Consider the following 18021-nt stretch of genomic DNA (forward strand, 5'->3'; position numbering starts at 1 on the left):
GGCGGGGCGCGCGCGGACCTGGCCCGGGAGGCGGCGGCGCAGGGGGACGTGGTGCAGGCCGCCTTCCGCGACACCTACCGCAACCTCACCCTCAAGACCCTGGTGGGGCTGAGCTGGGCCAGCGCGCACTGCCCCCAGGCCCGCTACGTGCTCAAGACGGACGACGACGTGTACGTCAACGTCCCCGAGCTGGTGTCCGAGCTGGTGCGGCGCGGGGGCGCCGCGGGGGGCACGCCGGTGCCGCTGCTCTACCTAGGCCGCGTGCACTGGTGGGTGAGGCCCTCGCGGGCGCCGGGAGGCCGGCACCTGGTGTCCGAGGAGCAGTGGCCCGCGACCTGGGGCCCCTTTCCGCCCTACGCCTCGGGCACGGGCTACGTGCTGTCCGCGTCCGCCGTGCAGCTCATCCTGAAGGTGGCCGCGCAGGCGCCCGCGCTGCCGCTGGAGGACGTCTTCGTGGGCGTGAGCGCGCGGCGGGGCGGCCTGGCCCCCACCCACTGCGTCAGGCTGGCCGGTGCCACCCACTACCCCCTGGACCGCTGCTGCTACGGGAAGTTCCTGCTGACCTCGCACGGCCTGGACCCCGGGCAGCTGCGGGAAGCCTGGGAGCTGGTGCACGGGCCGGAGCCCGGCCGGACCCGCCCCTTCTGCTCCTGGCTGCAGGGGGCCCTGGGCATCCTGCGGTGTCGGCTCATGGCCTGGCTGAGGAGCTGAGACCGGGACCCCGGGAGGAGCTGCGGGTCCAGCCAGCACCCGCAGGCCTTGTCTCCCCCAGGCCCTGGGCAGGGGCCCTAACTGGCTACAGCTGAGCCCGTCTGTCACCAAAGACCCACACAGGAGAATGAAGCGGCCTGGCTGCCCACCCCGAAGACGGGACTCCAGGAAGAAACGCTGTTCCCTCCGGCCAGGGGAAGGAGGACATGAACCCCTCAATAAACCTGTTTCTCCAACTGCAGTGTGTCTTCCCCGGACTCCTAGGGGCTGCGAGTGGGCTGGCGGGGAAGGATGGCCCCAGGGCCGTGGGACAGGGGACAGCCTCTCTGTGGATTAGACCCTGACAGGCCAGGCTAAGGCCACAGGACCACAGGGGACAGGAAGGAGTGGGGGCGGGACACTGACCCTCCGCCAGGACCCCCCGCCACTGGCATGGGGGACAAGGGCACACGTCCACAGTATCCAAAAACGTTTCTTTAATACCAACCCACCCGGAGAGCCCGCTGCCCCACTCGGGAAAGGGCGCTGTCCTGTCCTGCCAGGGCACAGTCATTTCCCTGCAGGTGCCCCGAGGCATGGGCATTGTTCCCAGGCCACCCTGGAGCCTGGCTCAGCGAACAAATCTGTCCAGGGCAGACGGCCGTGCCCCTGTGGGCTTGGCCTTTTGCTTCTGCTTCTGCTTCTGCTGCTCCTCAAGGCTCTGCCGGACTTTGTCCTGGGGACAGGGGAGAGGGAGGACACGGGGCAAGGTGAGCAGTGACAGCCAAAAAAAAACAAAACAGTGCAGCCCAGACGCGGGCCCAGCCCACGCGGGCCTCACCCTGTGCTCCTGCGCCAGGACCTTCTTCTTCCTCTTCACCAGGCTGCCGGTGGAGCTGCGGCCTTTCTGCTTTGCCTTTGGCTGGAAGGGCGCCTTGGCCTCGGGGTCGTAGCCCTGAGGAGGGGACAGGTGTGGAATCGGTAAGGGCCTGAGAGGCAGCACCCACCCTCTGAAGCCAGGCGCAGGGTGGGGAAGACGGCGGGCACAGGTGCCTGGGTGCTCAGCCGCTCGTACCAGCCTCTCTACGCGCTCCTTCTTGTGCTGCTCCAAAGAGATTACGTCAACCTCTGCCAAGGCCCTGGGGTTCAGGCAAATGAGCTCAGCAGGCACCTAAGGATGTCACAGGGGAACAGCAATGGGCCAGAAGCCAGGGAGGCTGCTGAACCCCTTTCCAAGCCCCATACACAGGAGCACTGGGGAGCTGCGCCCCCAGAGAGCACATGCGGACCCCTGGCCCCGCAGGAAGCTCACCTTCTCCAGCAGGGCTTTCACCTCCCACTCCTGCCGCTGCTTCCGGCTCCGGTAGGGGTTGCTCTCCAGGCCATCAAAGTTGGGCTCAGAGGCCCCTGAGGGCAGAATGGAGAGCCATGCCCAAGGGCCCACCCGAAGCTGCAGCCTCAGGTGGCCAAGGGCTTGCCCGTCCCCACTGTCCCAAACGGGACCGGTTCACACACTGCCCACCCTACCCCGAACTGCTCACCCGGGACCAGCATGCTAGTGATGCCGCCACTGTGCCCGACCCCCAGCACGTCCTCAAAGGGGCAGAACTGCAGCCCATGCACAGGGCCGGCCAGCCGGTGGGTAAGGTAGGGCTGCTCCAGGGAGGGCAGGCTGGCCTTGCCCTGCCCTGCCCATATGTTCACCACGTCACCCATGCCTGCAGCCAACAGGCCCCGCTGGGAAAAGGCCAGGTGCCCTGCTCCCTGGGGCAGTGTCCGAGCGCTCAGAGGCTGGAATGTCCCTCGCAGGTCGAAGACCTTCAGTTGGTGGTCCAGGCCAGAGGTGGCCATGTACCTGCAGTAGATAGGGGATCAGTGCATCTGTCCACACGGGTTTACTGACGCCATGGCCAAGCCTGTGTCAGTCTCAACAGGGAGGGAGCAAGCATTCCCACCATACGACACTCTGCTAAGCACCATGAGACTTCGGATTGTTTTACGTTCCTTTCACAGATGAGACCGAGGCCCACAGAAAGGACATCAGGTTGGTGAAGGCGGAGCTAGAAGTCAGGCCAGTTTCTTCAGAGTCCGCCCTGCTACCTCTCAGACCTGAGCGTGGCTCTAAGGGAGAACACATGCCAGCCCGAAAGCTGTCCCGCCGCAGACAGGCAGCAGAGCAGAAGCAGCTGTGGCGGGCAGGACACTTCCCAGAAGGATGGGCTCTGCGCCTGCAGGCTAACTCTCAAGAAAGCATGAGAAACAGAGTGGGTCCAGACGCCTTAAAACCAGAGAGCAGACACAGAGAAGAAACACGGCAAGCGGAATTAGGGGGCCAACTGCAGTGTTTCGGGGCCAGGCTGAAGACCCACGCTTATTACCCCTACATGAACTGGCAGGGACAAATCACAGGCTGAAGACCACACGAACGTGAGGAAGTAGCAGAATGATACACTGGAAGGCCTGTCTCAAAATAAATTTTAAAAGGGCCGAGGAGATGTAGCTCAGTGCAAAAGCCACAGACTCAATCTGTAGTACCACAACACACACACACACACACACACACACACACACACGGAGGAAGGGCAAGGCTGGAAAGCTGGTGACCAAATCAAGAAGTCTTACACTGCCTAAATTTTTTACTTCCCCCTGCCTCAGCCTCCCAGAATGCTAGGACTATAGGGACAATGGACTCTGCTTGGCCTTGCTGGTGAATCCCAGCAGGGGTGGAGTCAGAGAGCTCCTCTGAGACAAACTTGTCCTGTGATGGAGCCCACACAGGCCCAGCTAGATACGTCTCCTGACAAGAAAACGAGTAAAATGGCCACAGGGACAATAAGGAATGACCAGCAGCTCAACTCAGGAGCAGAAGCAGGTTCTTCTCCCCATCACACACCCACCTGTGGGACGCCCTGGGGAATCACCAGCTCAGTGGCAGACCAGAGCCTGGCCTTCACACTGAGCCATTTCCTCAGCCTTTTTAATTTATTTTTTAAACTTTGAGACAGGGTTTTGCTAAGTAGCTAAGCTGCCCAGGCTGGGCTCAAATTTGCCATCTGCCTGCCTCAGCCTCCCAGGAGTTTTGGGATTGTAGGTGTGTACCATCACACATAGTTTAGCCAATCTACTCTTAATGCCGGTGTCCAGAAAACCTCTTGAAAAAGTCACCTTCATCTCTGGAGCCCTATGGCCTGTGAAGAGATCCCGAGAGGGACCAGAGATAAGCAGGAACGATCCTAAGACCAATGACCAAGATCAAGGACTGGAGTGTAGTCAGAGGTACCCGGGAGAGCTGGAGCTTGGAACCTGGCTGTATCCCTCCTGCCCGGGGAGAGGACAGGAAGAAGGGCAGGCAGGGACAGGGTCAGAGAAGTGGTCACATAAGGCACCAAAGTGGCAGAGCCTGCAGACCCAGGAAGCACTCAACAAACAGTGCTTTTGGATTCCTGCAGTTACTGGCAGCAGAAGTTGGGGCTGCGTGCCTGGAGGGGAGCCAAAGAATTCAAACCCTGGCTGACAGGGAAGACATGGGGGAGCGGGACAAGGAAGGAAAACATGGGTTTTTTTTGTTTTTCTTTTTTTTGATTTTTTGAGACAAGGTCTCACTATGCTGGCTAGGCAGGCCTTGAACTCACTATGTAGCCCAGGCTGACCTCAAACTCACAGCAATCCTCCTGCCTCAGCCTCCCAAGTGCTGGGATTACAGGCATACACTACCACACCCAGCAAAAATGGAGAAACTTTGAGGGTAAAGAGACACATTACATCTGGGACAGCAGATGACAACTGAGTAAAGACTACGTGCACTGCCTGGCCAAGCACTCCCATCAGCTCCGCCTAGCACTGCAGGGCAGCCCCAGTGATTCATGCCCATAGCCTGAGACGCTCAGCACAGCACAGCCCGCAGCAGTGCCCTGTGAATGCCCGGAGGATGAAAGGAGTCAGAGGAAAACAGAAATCAGAGACAAGAACCATGGAAAACACAGACTCTCAGGAAGAGTGGAAGAACAGAGACCTCCTCCTTCTCCTCCGCCCTCAGATCGCTGGTTAGATCTGGAGTGGGTGATCACTTCAGGAGGAGGAGGTGAGCACAGCGCTATCTGCTGGGCTCTGCGCTAAAGGATTCACGTGCCATCACTCGCTCTAGTGTCCACACCACGTTCATGAAGGCTTTGAACAAGGACTTAGCCAACTGCCGGCCATGGCCACATCTGGGCCACCGTCTATTTCTATACATGTCCCAAGGAAAGAATGACTTCTACCTTTTCATGTGATTAAAGAATCAGAAGCTGGGGGTGATGCTGCACACCTGTAATCCCAGCACTCAGAAGGCTGAAGCAGGAGGGCCTCGACAAGTTCAAGGCCAGTCTGAATTACACAGCAAGACTCTGACTCAAAAAAAAAGAAAAAAAGTTTTGTCATTCAAAAATCTGCGATAAGGAGCTGGGGATTTAGCTCAGCCAGCGGCATAGCGCCTGTCCGGCAAGCGCAAGGTCGTGAGTTCAATCCCCAGTACTGGAAAAAAAACTAAAAAAAAAAAAAAAAAAAAGAATCTGTGATAGGTCTTTTTCTTACTATTTAAGGCCCTCCACAATACCTTTGATTTTCTTCCTGCCATGCAAAACCTAAAATCCTTACTCTGTGGCTCTGTGGAGAAACAGTTCACTGACTCTGAACTAGACTCATATCCCTGTTCTCAATCTTTTTTTTTGAGACGGTCTCCCTGTGCAGTTCAGGCTGGTATTGAGCTCACTTTGTAGCCCAGGCTGGTCTCAAACTTGCACAGATCCTCCTGCCTCAGCCTCCCAAGTGCTGGGATTACAGGCGTGCGCCACCACACCTGGATTTCCCCGTTCTCAAAACCAGGGCCCTGGCACGCAGCAGTTACACACTGTGCCCACACTCACAGGAACCGACACCCAGGCTGCAGGACCTGCACCCCAGGTGACAGGCTGCTTTGCAGACCTCTCTGCAGCTGTGACCCCCCAAGTCTCATCCCACACAATGACTTACGTGCCTGTACAATCCACTGCCACAGCCTGAATACCACCACGGTGACAGAGAATCTTTGCCAGTGGCTCCTGCACAGATGGGCTCCATAAAGAGACCGTACCTAGAAATAAGAAGAAAACAAGTTACTAAAATAAACCCAACCCTGACACGATTAAACCTGGGAAAGGTGGGGACTTGAGACCAAGAAGTAGGAAGTTGGAGAAGTAAAAAGGTAACTTTAAAGGACTAGTGAAATACAAGTACAGAACAGAAGCAGGACAGGATGGTCAGAGAATCAAGCTAAGCCAAAAGCTAGGTATGGGGGGCATATCCCTGTAGCCCCAGCTACCCAGCAGGCTGAGGCAGGAGGATCACTTGAGCCCAGGAGCTTGACATCAGCCTAGGGAACACAGAGAAAGCCAGCTTCCAAAAAAAAAAAAAGCTAAGCCCAAGACTGACCATTGCTATGTCCAAGGTGGATGACAGCGTTGTAAGGGTTCTGAGCCATGACATTGAGCCGTCCAGCCCGAATATTCAGAGCTGCCACGATCTTCCCCACTGACACATCCAGGTAGGTCAGAAACCCTGTCTCTGACTGGGAGAACAAGAGAGAACCACCGAGTCCTGAGTGCCATCTGTGGCCCCTCTTCTGAGGTCTCAGAGGAAAAAGACCTTCCCAAGGCTCCACCGCCACTCACAGCTGTGGCCAGGAGGAAGTGGAAGGGCAGGAACTCGAGCCGCGTTACTCGGTCACAGCGGCGGATGCAGTGGAGCTCTATGCCCTGGTTGTCATAGATGTGAAGCCAGCGGTTCTGAGCCACGGCAAGCAGTGCCTCCGAGTGGAGAAACCTGGGGAAAGGGTAGCTCCATGGGCTATGGGGTCACAGGCTGTCATTCAATCAGGAATGGCTGGTGTCACCAGCACCACTACCAACGTCAACCAAGGGAGAGGACACTCACCGGATGTCCCGCACAGCCTCCATGACGTTGATCTCACACATGAGCTTCTTTGTCACCCAGTCGAAGGCAGCCACATGGCCCCGACGCCCTCCGAAAGCCAGATGTCTGTTGGAGGAAAGACAGGGTGTCAGGCAGGGAGCACCCAGACTCAGATACTTCGAGGTGTGCTCCCTGCCACCTCCTCCTCTGCAGGTGACAGGAGACGTGTTCCTGTGGATGCTCCTCATCAACACCCAAACACACAGCACAGCCAAGAGCAGGGCTGGCACAGCGGAGGAAATACACCCACCTCTCAGTTCAGGGGTTACTGGAGCTGGGCATGGGGGAATACACCTGTAATCCTAATCCTCAGGGAGGCTGAGGCAGGAGCATTACAAATTCCAGCCCCAGCCAGGGCAACTTTGCAACTTAGCCAGACCCTGTCTCAAAATTAAAAATTAAAGAGAGAGCTGGGAATGCAACTCAGTATGAAGGTTTCAATCCCCAGGGCCACAAAAGTAAAGAGCAAAAGTACGAAAGAAAGAAAATGAAAATAAAAAAGATAAAGTGTCACTGCAGGCAGAGCACATGTTCAGTATACACAAGGCCCTGGGTTTAATCCCCTCATACACAGTGACAGGAATCCAACCTTACCTCCCAGTTCGAGAGTAGTTCAACCTGTAGGGGCCAAACTGCCGCAGATTCAAGTCAAAGTGCTGGGTAAGAGAAGAGTGGGGAAAAAAATCAAGAAACGATGGGCTTCCCTCAGTGAGTCCCTCGGCAAGTCCCCACGCTCGCTTGCCGGGGCATCGCTAATGAGCCGGGCAGCCCCTTCCCTCCTCAGCCTCACCTTGGCTGCACTCGCAATGTCCACAGCCTCCACGATGTCCGCCTGGCGGATCTTGGCTGTGTCTTCCCCGTCCTCCCCTTCCAGAAACCTGAAAGGGAGGGTCAGCACTGCAGTAGTTTCCCACTATCAAGCGGGTGCAGCAAAATAAAAAGGAGACCTGTAAAGCAGGAGCTGCGGGGTGCTGAGATTGGGGTTCCACTCACCCAGGCTCCTCAGCAAGCAGCAGCTCAGAACGCGCAGCTTTGACGCTTATCTCTTCTTCCAAGGCTTCAGCCACCTCAAGTTTGCTTCGGGTTTTGGGCAGAGAATGTGGTAGCTATAACATTGTTGGTGAGAAAAGGTAAAATACCAGAGAATATGTGCAGTGACAGTACAGCCACCTGGGGCAGCCTCCACCCAATCTTCCCAGACTCTCCCTCTATCTCCACCCTGTCCACTGTCCCGCTGGTCCTCACCTCCTTGGATTTGTCAATACGACGGAACTTCCGGGCCACTTCCAGAGGCACAGGGGCGGGGCCTGGAAATGGGTCTTGGGCCTGGGGCAGGGGAGACAGTTAGCAGACATGCTCTGGTTGACCCCAAATCACTACACAAGGCTCCCTGCCTGCCACCCAATCAGGACCCAGATCACCCCAGACAAGGTCCGCTGGGGCCCCGGCTTCTTCTGTTCTCGGGACTTCTTCCTGAACTGGGATTTCTTAGAGATCCGAGACTTCTTGGAGTTGTGAGAGTTCTTCTGCTTTTGGCGGCGGACCTCCAGATTCTTCTTCTTCTTCTTCTTGCGAGGCGGGCCTGGAGAGGCCCCGGCAACGGCAGGAGCGGTCTCTTCCTCCCAGTATCGCCGCGGCTTCTACAGGCAGATCAAAAGCCCTGATACTCCGCACCCCGACCCGACGGCTAAAACCTTGCTTCCCATCCAGGGCCTCTACCTTCCGCTTGGCCTGAAGTTTGTCCTTCTTGGGCGGGACACCCCTGCCCGGCCTAGGAACCGTCTCCATCTCGCCCACCCGAACAACAATCCACGTGCAAAAACTCTCAGCTGTCGCACAGTCCGCTTGGAAATTTCCGGAAGTCCTCTGGGCTTCATCCAATCAACGCCGTACCAGGTCTGAAGCCTTTCTGCGCCATCTTGACTGAGGGCACGTCCTCCCCTGAGGGCAAGGATAGGCTCTCCCTAACAGAGCTTACGCCAGAATAATGAAAAAAGGCAAGTCTCGAGCCAAGGTCCAATTAACATTGCATTTTCTTTTTCTGAGTTAGCTCTCCCATTTTGCCCAAAACCTTCTGAATCCGATCTTTCAAACAAAATGCCCCTCATTAAACCTTTGAGAACTACATTTCCCAGAATATAGCCGACGGCAGCTTCCGGTACTATGTTTTCCCAGAATTCCTTGTTACTTCCGGGTTTCTTAATACTGCAAGGAGAACGCGAGTAGATTAGGGTTTCTGTTGAGGGGCTTGAGATCTCGTTTTGTCCTCCATTCCCGAAGCCGACATAGAGTTGATATCCGGGACGAGGAAAAGCTGCAGTGTCCCGAGAAGCTGCCTCTCAAGAGTGCTGTCATTTTCGCAGGCCGGGCCATAAAGGTGAGCTAGACTATCTTCCAGAGTCTGAGACTCAGAGCCCCTTCCTCCCCGCAGGCTTTTATCCTCGCCATGGCTGAACTGATCCAAAAGAAGCTGCAGGGAGAAGTGGAGAAATATCAACAGTTACAGAAAGGTAAGGGAGCAGGGTCGGTGTGGCCTCGCCGCAATGCACTCACAACCCAAAGCCGTGTCAAGATAAGGTTCACTGTCCCGTCTGGACCCCGCGTACAGTGCCTCCCTTCTCAGTATTCTCCCCTGCCCGCTGGTCCCATTCTTGTCCGCGTCCATTTCCTCCCGAGTACGATGGGGGCGGGGGCGGGGGCGGGGACACACTTGATGTTTCTAATCGTGCCGCCCCCCCCCCTTTAGATTTGAGTAAATCCATGTCCGGGAGGCAGAAGCTTGAGGCACAACTAACGGAAAATAATATCGTGAAGGAGGTGAGGGACTGGGATCTAGGGGTGAGGCGGGACTTACAACAGCCGTGCTTCTGATCATATTTGTCCCATCCCTCCTCCGTCAGGAACTGGCCCTGCTGGATGGGTCCAACGTGGTCTTTAAACTTCTGGGTCCCGTGCTGGTCAAACAGGAGCTGGGGGAGGCTCGGGCCACGGTGGGGAAGAGGCTGGACTACATCACAGCCGAAATGTGAGTGCTGAGTGCTGGATAGCCGCTTTGAACAGTCCATCCAGTGCCCCCAGCTCCTTCCTTCCCTTCCAACCCACCCTTCTCCCTCCTTCGGATCTCGTTTCCCACCAATCTCTTGCCCTCAGCACCCTCAATAGGAAGCCCCACTAATTTCTCCTCTTCTGCTGCTTTGTCTCCCTTGCCTCTCCTCAGTAAGCGGTACGAATCCCAGCTCCGGGACCTGGAGCGGCAGTCAGAGCAGCAGAGGGAGACCCTTGCACAGCTACAGCAGGAGTTCCGGCGGGCCCAGGCCGCCAAGGCAGGGACTCCGGGGGAGGCCTGACCCCCATGGTGGGGGGCGGGGCGGGGCGGGGCAGCAGTGAGGCCGCTGGAGGGTCTGTACTGTAGGAGGTAATAAAATGTAAACATGTCTGGCTCTGGTTTTCTAGTGGCCACTTGTCACTCACCCAGCGCCTTCCACCTTACACTTACACTGCCGGCCTTCCTCCTTCAGGTCCAGATTCTTAGGACCAGAGCCCTGAGGCAGGTTCAAGCCTTTCTTGGTTTTGTTGTTGTTGATTTTAAAAATTCTTACTAGTGCGTGTTTGTAGTTGACAAGGGTTACATTCATTGTAGGAGTTGATGTGTGTACTTAAGACATCTTAATTCTTTTTGCTTTCCCTTTCCTTCCTTGAGTCTTTTCTTGAAACTAAAGCCTGAAATGTTTCAACCCTTCTTCTTTCTATATATAGTCCTATACACTCGCTTATCTTGGTTATGTGACTCTTTAAGAAGCATGAGAACATTTACACTATGTTGGGAGGGCTGCTTTAAAGAACCACAGTTCTCTAATGTGAGACCCCAGGATGAAATAGGGGTATTTACCCCGCTTGCTGTGAGTACTTGTCAGCCTCCAAACAGCCCTGGCATCTCTTTTAGTTTTGGGGGGTTTTTGTTGTTGCTGTTTTTGAGACAGGGTCTTACTTTGTATTGCAGACTAGACTTGAACTCAGTACGGAGCTCAGGCTGGCCTCCAACTTGAAGTGATCCTCCAGCCTCAGCCTCCTGAGTGCTAGGACTACAGGCATGTGCTGTGACACCCAGCTTAAGTTTTTTCAGCCTGTTTTCCTACACTTTGCTTGAATATAATTTAACCTGATTTAAAATCTCCAAATTTATGTATGTTGTCCACAACATCATCTTTTTTGTTTCTTTTGTTCTTTTGAGATAGGGTCTCACTATGTAGTTCAGGCTGCCCCAAACTCAAGAGAACCTCTTGCCTCAGCCTCCTGAGTGCTGGGATTACAGGCACCATGCTTGGCATTTTTCTATCCTAAAATTCTTTCATAATTCTCCTCAGAGCAGTTCTTCATACTGATCAATTTAAAGCTACTGCTTCACATAGGTTACAAGTACAGAGAAAAACTTAAGAGTAAATAGAATAAAAAGAATAAATAGAACAAAATTGAGATTACTGAAGAGGAATAAAGTTCCATGCACCTTTCTTTTGGCCCCTCCTGGAAGGAGAAAACATTGTAGCCCACTGTACCCCATGGCTTCAACCTTCAGCCACCTCCCCACACCCACTCCCAGGAGCAAAGACAGGGGAGGAAGACTCAGGTAGTGTTTTGGTTTATTACCTTAGTGTTGTCACAGTGACAGGAACCCCCCGGAGTGGGCAAGGAGCTTCCTGCCCTCCCCCTCTGCCCTGGGGCTCAGCACCTCGAGGCCATCCCTTGGCCCTGTCCATGCCGGGGTGTGGCAGGACCCAGAAACGAGTCTACCCAGCACGAGCCAGGTGCACGTGCCTCATGAGACGTGGGGAGCTGTACACAGATCTCCAACGCAGTTTCAAGATTCCCAGCTCCCCCGAAGCTGGATTCCTTGGTGGTCTGGTAAACAAGTGGCACCTCACCGCCCCAGGTGGCCGATCACCTTGTGGGATTTCTGTCCAGTGTGATGTAACGGCCGCCGTTCACGCTGGCCACCCACAACTGCTATGAGCACCATGACCAACAGGCCTTCCTCCTCAGAACAGTGCCCGCGCGATCTTCCTCCCTGTGGCCTTGATCCTGGGAAAGGAGCCCCCTCCTCCCTCGCTCGGGGGAGTTCCTGAGGCAGAGGGGCCGCTGGCAGAGCCCCGTGTGGCCACCGAGGGCCTTCGCCGCCGCCGAAGGAGGAAATCATGGGACACCCCGTCCATGGCATAGAAGACGTTGGCAGAGGGCGGGATGGTCAGCTCTGTAGGATGACAGGGGAGTTCACACACGGTCACTGCCCCCACAGTCGTGTGAACATGGAGCACCCCACTGCTGGGCACAGCCCCTCCAGCCTGCCTTCCCTCCTGGCTTCTGACCTCGCTCCCCCGGTAGCAGCTGGACCAGCTCAAAATCTGAAGCCACCGAAGAATCACGATTGTTTTTCTTAAGGACACGACTGATAACACTTGGAGCTTTGTCCTGGCTCGTCACCTGGAAGGACAGGAGAGCAAACGAGCAGTAACTCAGCCACAACCGCCTCTGCTTCCCATCCTCCCAACCTCAGCCACCTGCCCCATCAAGTCGGGTTACCCGCAGCCAATGCTGTAAAATGAGCCATCTGGGCTTCCTGTACCCCAGAGCCAGCCCACAGGGTGCTCATAAATCAGGGCTGATTCTCTGCTGTTGGTTCTAGAAATCTAACACGACCCCCAAAAGTTCCAGGTGCAGCTCCTAATGCACAGCAGCCATCAAAATAAAACGTAAGTGCCCAAGCCAGTGGTTGGAATTAAACTAGCATCGATTCCACTTGGCCGCCCGCCCCCAAGACCACGGTTACCGTCCAGCAAGGCCCGGGGCCCTCACCAAGATGCTCTTGTAGACGCTGCCGTCCTCCCCCAGCTCCATCTGCACCCGGATGATTCGGCAGTCAGAGGCCCCTGGCCCAGATGCCCCTGCCCCAGACCCCGTCCCCAGGGAGACCCCTTCCCCCGGGGTCCCACTCAGTGGGGAGCCACAGGAGGCGGAGCGGCGGTGACCTCGGTTAGGCCTGGGGGAGGAGGCTGGGGGAGACAGGTGGCGGGGGTCGGCCGGACTGTGCAAGGAGGGGCTGCCCTCCAGGGCAGAGTCCAGAGATGAGACCGACGGCCACTTCATGTGCTAGGGACAAACAACACAGGGCGGGCATGAAGGTGGCGAAGTCACGAACTGTGCACAGGGTCAAGGTCAGTGCTGAGGTCAGAGGTCAAGCACAGCGCTCACCTGGGCCAGCCGGGTCAGCAGAGGCGCAGGGGTTCCGGACACCTCATCTCCCCCCACACTGGGCTGGTCCCAGGACACAAGGTGGGTGGGCCCCCCAACGGAGCTGAGCACCCTGGAGTAGCAGGAGAGGGGGAGTTTTAGGGGACAAGTGGCAGGTCCCCAAGAAGCCTCCCCCAGCTGAAGACTCACTCTGTCCACTGTGAGATGACCAGCGTTGGCCGGAGCACCCGTGGGGCTGGGGAGTCACTGGTACCAGGCGGCTCCACCTCACAGGACACGCGGTGGCTGGGAGGAGGCAGGGGACAGTGGTCAGGATGGGCACGCCAGTCAGAGCCCCAGTCCCAACCTCACACAGCCGGTCACCTCTGAGCCTCAGTCAGCGGCCGGAGCCCTTGGAGCCACTGCTGGATGTCAGGGTCAGGTCGCAGGTCATAGCCACGACATTCGTTCTGCAGCCGCCGCAGCTCGGAAAGGACAGCAAATTCCTGGGAAGGAGCCCTCAAACTGCAGGAGCCACAATTCAGGGACCCCCAGCCTTCCCGCCATCTCCCCTTCCTGAGACGCGACGTGATGTCCAGCACCCGCCCCTCACCTTCCTCCGTTTGTCAAAGTTGATGTAGCCATTCTGCAAGGACAGCAGGACAGGAGTGAGGTCCCAAAGCCAGCTTCCGGTGGCCACACCCCTCCAAGCCACAGCCCACTCGAACCCCGCCCCTCCGGCTTCCACAACTCCATCCCCCTCACCCAGGCTTCTGCACCTGATCCTTTAAATTAGTGCCTCAGAAGTATGTGTTTTTTGACGTTGCTGCTGCTGCTGCTACTGCTCGCGATCTAACCCAGGGCCTCATACATGGAAGGCAGGTGCTCTACCAGAGCTATGCCCTAGGGCCTTACTATTTGTTTTTTTATGTTTTTTTGTTTGTTTGTTTTGTTTTGTTTTGTTTTGTTTTTCTCCGGTACCGGAACCGAACTCATGACCTTGCACTTGCCAGGCAGGCGCTTTTGCCGCTGAGCTAAATCCCCAGCCCCTGTTTTTATATGTTTGTTGTTATTGTTTGTTGGTTGGCTGGTTTTGTGTTTTATTTTGTTCTGTTTTTGAGAAATGGTCTTAGCAGGGTGTGGTGGCGCACGTCTGTAATCCCAGCACTCAGGAGGCTGAGGCAGGAGGATCGCCATGAGTTTAAGGCCAGGCGGAAGGAGGCTGAGGCAGGAAGATTGTTGTGAGTTCAAGACCAGCCTGGGCTACAAAGTGAGCTTAAGGCCAGCCTGAACTCCATAGCAAGACCCTGTCTCAAATAGACAAAAAAAAAAAAAAAAAAAAAAAAAAAAAAAGGGGCCTGTGTGGTCTAGGCTGGTCTTGAACTCACTATATAGCCCAGGTTGACCTGGAACTCTCCTTGATCTTCCTGCCTCAGCCTCCTGAGGGCTGGGATTATAACATATGTCACCATGCCAAGCCATTTCTCACAAACCATATATGCATACCTTTCAGGAATATTCTAATATTCTAAGCACTCCACAAACATGAATCCATTTAAGCCTCATAATAACAGATGTAAGCATCACTGCCAGCTGCCCATTCACAGACCACCAAGGCCCAAAGAACCTAAGCAACTGGCCCCAGGGTCAGAACCAGAACCCGAGGGAAGTCTGGAAGCTGAAGTTTAGACACACACACACACATACGCCACTGACCTCCAGCTCATCCTTGGAGGCTGCGTCCAGCATCACCAGGTCTTTGAGGAAGGTGCCGAGGTAGGGGACCACTCCCTGGGGCAGAGGGAGCCTCAGGCGCTGCCCCCCGGCCCCAGGACCTCCATTCCCTCCCAGCCATGGGGCCCTTTCTTGGCTTCACCCCCAGACTGCCGGCCCAGACCACGAGTCACTCACCCCGCCCCGGGAGCCAGGCTTTGGGGCCTTCTTGGAGTTTGGCTCCAGATTCCCCTCCTGAGGGTGACAAAGCAAGGAGAGGTGAGGCGCAGGCAGGCTGGGGATCCGGGTAGGGTGGGGATCTGGAGAACCGGACCTCACCTGCAGGAGGAGCTCCCGGCTCTGGGAGTAATTATCCTCCTCCGAGAAAATCTGGCAGAGGCTGGAAAAGACTCTGAGGCTGTCCCTGGAGAAGAGAGAAGAGTGGCCCTGAGGACAGGCCTGGCTCGGCCACCCCCACGTCCCTCAGCAGCTGGCTGGTCCTCCCCACCTGGCTGCTTCGCCCCAGGCTACCCGAAGCCTGTGGATGGGGCTGGACTGCAGGGCCGACACCACGGCATACACGGAGGAGAAGTTCCGCAGCAGCCGGCACTCCTGCGGGTCCACGAGGAAGGAAGCCAGGGTGAGGGCCGTCCACACCAGCGTCCCCAACAGGACGACGAGCCCCGCTCACCTCTGCCACACGGATCCACTTTTCCAGGAGCCGGGCCCTCTGTGGGGGTCGGAGTGGCCGTACGGTCACCTCCCCGGGCCCCTCTCCGGTTGAGATGGCACCCAGAACAGAGCTAACCACTGCCCCCGCCACCTTGTTGAACTGTGTGACGGTGGCTCGAACAGACGGGCAGAGATGGGAATGTCCCGGCCGGTCTCTGTGACCCCACAGGCCCCCCAAGCACTGAGAGGGGACCAGATTGAGAAACAGCTCCTGCGGGGCGGAGGGCAGAGGTTAAAGTTCACTGGTGAGCGCGTCTTCCCATATCAGGGATCTGCGGCTCTCAGGTGGCCAGGGAACCAGAGGGGCCCAGGGCTTGAAGGGTCACAACCAAAGGGAAGGGGAAGGGTCCAGACAGTGGTAGGGCAGGCTAGGAGCCAGAGCAAGAAGGGCTGGAAGCAAGGAAAGGGTCTGGATTTGAGGAGAAATTGGCAAAGGGGCAGGGATGGGGCACTGGGGTCAAAGGTCAGGGTCTCACCGCATCTAGCAGGGTCAGCTGCTCGGCCAAGTGGTCAGCGAGGAACACCAGGACATCCGTGGGGTCAGCAGGGGGGTCGCCGGGGAGGGCCAGGGGCTTAGGAAAGTCGGGGGCCTGGGAGTCCACCCGGGACCGGAGGTTGCGGATGAGGTCAGCACCGCACCCCCCAACACCCTCCCCTGCTGCGTACCCTGTCCGAAGCAAGAAGCTCTCAAGCCGGTCAAGCTGACCCTTGACCTCAGAGCCAAAATCCTCAGGGTGAGAGGCCAACCAGGTGGACAGGACAGAGATGGCAACCCTGGGAGAAGGGGAATCAGCCAAGGGTCAGCGGTCCAGCAGCAGCCTGGGCAGGGGGACTGTGATGGAGACACAGGGCTCACTCACCCTGTCGTCCTCTCTAGCTCATCGGTTGGAAGGGACTGCAGGGCCTCCAGCCTGCGGGGGGAGGACTAGTCTTGGCATCCATTTGCCCCAGGGGCTCCAGCAGTTGAAGGGGTGTTCAACTTTAGGGAGCCCAGACCCCTCCATAAGCCTTGGACCCTCGTGACCCTGACCTGTCAGCCACAAGCCCAAGCAGGGCAGGCGTGGAGGTAAAGGCCCGGTGGGTGGCCAGGAAGGCAGACGCGAAGGTCATGTCGGCCTCTGGCATCCGGGGGTCCAGCAGGTATCTGACCAGGGCCACCAAGGTGCCACCTCGGAGCCGTCTGGAGGAGCGTGGGGGAGGTGTGGGGGCCTGGAGGACACAAAGGCAATCACTGACCTTCTCTTCAACCTGGCCCCTGGTGTCTGGGGACAATCCCGGACCAAGGAGCTGATCCCGGCTCCTGCTGAGAAGCAGAGGTGACAAAGGACTTGGCCCGTCACACAGGAGTCCTGGACTCCAGGCCTCCAACCCAGAAAGTCAGTCAGAGGAAAGGAGCCTGAGGGGTCTGAGGCCAGAAGCCGCTGGGTGTGGTGTTGCACACGAGTAATCCCAGCACTCAGGAGGCTGAGGCAGGAGGATCGCCATGAGTTTAAGGCCAGGCGGAACTAAATAAGGAGACCCTGTCTCAGAAAAAGAAAACAAAACTAAAAACCCCACAGGCGAGAAGCCTAAGTCATGACCTCACCGTAGGATCACGAGGCCGATATTGGCGGCTTGTGACAGTAAAGATGGCACCATCCTCCTCCTCATCCCAGGCAGACACAGAAGCCTGGACAAGCACGGAAGGGGAAGTCAGACGGTCCCGCCACCCCTACTGTCCCCAAGCCTCCCGCCCCAGGCCCTGCTCCTCCCTCTGCACCCCTCACCTGGGATAACAGGGGACAGTACCAGCGAGTGCGAGGGGTGGGGGGGGCCGGTGACCCCAGGTCTCCCCCTCTGGGGCCCAGACAGCCCCCCCCAAGGCGCCTCAAGGCCCGCTGAAGTAGAGAGGGCTGCGGTGGGAGGTTGGGCGGAGTGGAGAAACCCTGGCCCTGGAGACCCCCGAAGCCCCTTTCCCCCAGAGCTGAGCCAAGCGCAGGAGCGGGGCGCAGACCGGGAAGCGACAGAGGCGCAGCGAGGCGGAGACCTCGAGCAGCCGAAAGCTCGGGCTCAGGCAAAGGCGCACGCCCCGCCCCGCCCGCCCCGCGCCGGCCGGCCCGGAGGGCTGCCTCTTCCCTCAGGTGCCCTTTCCCCAGGCCCCCAGGGGCGAGGCCGCCACTGTCAGCCCCGAGGTCCCCCCCCACGGGCCGCAGCTCCAATTCCAGCACAGGAAGGGGAAGTGGGGTGATGGGGGGTACGACTCAGAGTCACGTGGCCCCGGCCGCGGCCCCTCCCCACCGAGCCCGAAAAACCAGCCGGGCCAGTCACCCTGCCCTCGCCCTGCCTAGATCCAAGACTTCAGGGCCCCTGGGCGTCAAATCTAACTCCCGGCCCCTCCTGAGCTCCCAAAGCGCGCTCCCGGCCACTACCATTCGTCCCCAAGGAAGGCAAGGGGGATGCGCTACCCAGCCTCGGTGGTCCCTCCGGCCGCAGCGGGGCTCCCGGCGCTCTACCTGGCGCCGGGGCTGGGGAGGCGCGGGTGGGAGGGGTCACGAAATCTGAGTTTCCCTCCCCAGTCCCGGCGGCGGCGGCGCCGGTTTCCGTGGAAACAAACCCCTCCCCGCCAAACAAAAGCCGGAGGGCGCGGGGCCGGGACCCGGCCGCCCAGACGGAAGCGGGCGCGCAGGCCGCGGCCCC

At 57.6% G+C, this 18021-nt stretch overlaps 4 protein-coding genes across 4 annotated transcripts; 2 read left to right on the forward strand and 2 right to left on the reverse strand.

Annotated features, from left to right (window-relative positions):
* On the forward strand, positions 1 to 810 carry B3galt4 (UDP-Gal:betaGlcNAc beta 1,3-galactosyltransferase, polypeptide 4; the record flags this gene model as incomplete). The annotated part of the gene is given in 1 exon segment (XM_005390114.2): positions 1 to 810. A coding segment is annotated over 1 exon segment (711 nt), but the record flags the coding sequence as incomplete, so codon positions are not given.
* Positions 811 to 1168: 358 nt separating this feature from the next.
* Positions 1169 to 8552, reverse strand: Wdr46 (WD repeat domain 46). Its single transcript, XM_013516886.1, has 15 exons — positions 8398 to 8552; positions 8100 to 8318; positions 7924 to 8004; positions 7672 to 7784; positions 7469 to 7556; positions 7273 to 7334; positions 6640 to 6744; positions 6378 to 6528; positions 6139 to 6274; positions 5701 to 5800; positions 2232 to 2545; positions 2003 to 2097; positions 1766 to 1861; positions 1532 to 1645; positions 1169 to 1426 (listed from the first exon to the last, which is right to left on the reverse strand). The coding sequence occupies exons 1-15, from the start codon at positions 8464 to 8466 to the stop codon at positions 1322 to 1324; spliced, it is 1848 nt and encodes a 615-aa protein (XP_013372340.1). The 5' UTR covers positions 8467 to 8552; the 3' UTR covers positions 1169 to 1321.
* A 312-nt stretch (positions 8553 to 8864) lies between these two features.
* Pfdn6 (prefoldin subunit 6) lies at positions 8865 to 10118 on the forward strand. The gene is made up of 4 exons (XM_005389483.2): positions 8865 to 9188; positions 9425 to 9495; positions 9579 to 9703; positions 9896 to 10118. Exons 1-4 carry the CDS (start codon positions 9125 to 9127, stop codon positions 10023 to 10025), a joined length of 390 nt encoding a protein of 129 aa, XP_005389540.1. The 5' UTR covers positions 8865 to 9124; the 3' UTR covers positions 10026 to 10118.
* A 1180-nt stretch (positions 10119 to 11298) lies between these two features.
* On the reverse strand, positions 11299 to 17861 carry Rgl2 (ral guanine nucleotide dissociation stimulator-like 2). The gene is made up of 17 exons (XM_005389484.2): positions 17754 to 17861; positions 16931 to 17014; positions 16376 to 16554; positions 16206 to 16256; positions 15822 to 16119; positions 15305 to 15556; positions 15122 to 15225; positions 14953 to 15037; positions 14812 to 14868; positions 14617 to 14691; positions 13514 to 13546; positions 13285 to 13406; positions 13111 to 13206; positions 12922 to 13033; positions 12526 to 12819; positions 12039 to 12153; positions 11299 to 11923 (listed from the first exon to the last, which is right to left on the reverse strand). Exons 1-17 carry the CDS (start codon positions 17754 to 17756, stop codon positions 11712 to 11714), a joined length of 2172 nt encoding a protein of 723 aa, XP_005389541.1. The 5' UTR covers positions 17757 to 17861; the 3' UTR covers positions 11299 to 11711.
* Positions 17862 to 18021: the final 160 nt, after the last annotated feature.

Source organism: Chinchilla lanigera, unplaced genomic scaffold, assembly GCF_000276665.1.
Source record: "Chinchilla lanigera isolate Chin_1 unplaced genomic scaffold, ChiLan1.0 scaffold00036, whole genome shotgun sequence".
Classification (NCBI taxonomy): Eukaryota; Metazoa; Chordata; class Mammalia; order Rodentia; family Chinchillidae; genus Chinchilla; species Chinchilla lanigera.

What these genes read in the sequence shown, in the direction of transcription:
- Wdr46 (XM_013516886.1), bottom strand. Translation starts at nt 8,466, where the DNA reads ATGGAGACGGTTCCTAGGCCGGGCAGGGGTGTCCCGCCCAAGAAGGAC. An exon ending in AACTACTCTCGAACTGGGAG is followed by an intron (nt 6,745 to 7,272) that starts GTAAGGTTGGAT and finishes TTCCTCCAACAG; the next exon opens with ACATCTGGCTTTCGGAGGGC. An exon ending in TCCTGGCGCAGGAGCACAGG is followed by an intron (nt 1,427 to 1,531) that starts GTGAGGCCCGCG and finishes CCCTGTCCCCAG; the next exon opens with GACAAAGTCCGGCAGAGCCT.
- Pfdn6 (XM_005389483.2), top strand. Translation starts at nt 9,125, where the DNA reads ATGGCTGAACTGATCCAAAAGAAGCTGCAGGGAGAAGTGGAGAAATAT. An exon ending in AAAATAATATCGTGAAGGAG is followed by an intron (nt 9,496 to 9,578) that starts GTGAGGGACTGG and finishes CTCCTCCGTCAG; the next exon opens with GAACTGGCCCTGCTGGATGG. An exon ending in GACTACATCACAGCCGAAAT is followed by an intron (nt 9,704 to 9,895) that starts GTGAGTGCTGAG and finishes GCCTCTCCTCAG; the next exon opens with TAAGCGGTACGAATCCCAGC.
- Rgl2 (XM_005389484.2), bottom strand. An exon ending in CTTGGGCTTGTGGCTGACAG is followed by an intron (nt 16,257 to 16,375) that starts GTCAGGGTCACG and finishes CTCCCCCCGCAG; the next exon opens with GCTGGAGGCCCTGCAGTCCC. An exon ending in TGCTGACCCGGCTGGCCCAG is followed by an intron (nt 12,820 to 12,921) that starts GTGAGCGCTGTG and finishes GTTTGTCCCTAG; the next exon opens with CACATGAAGTGGCCGTCGGT.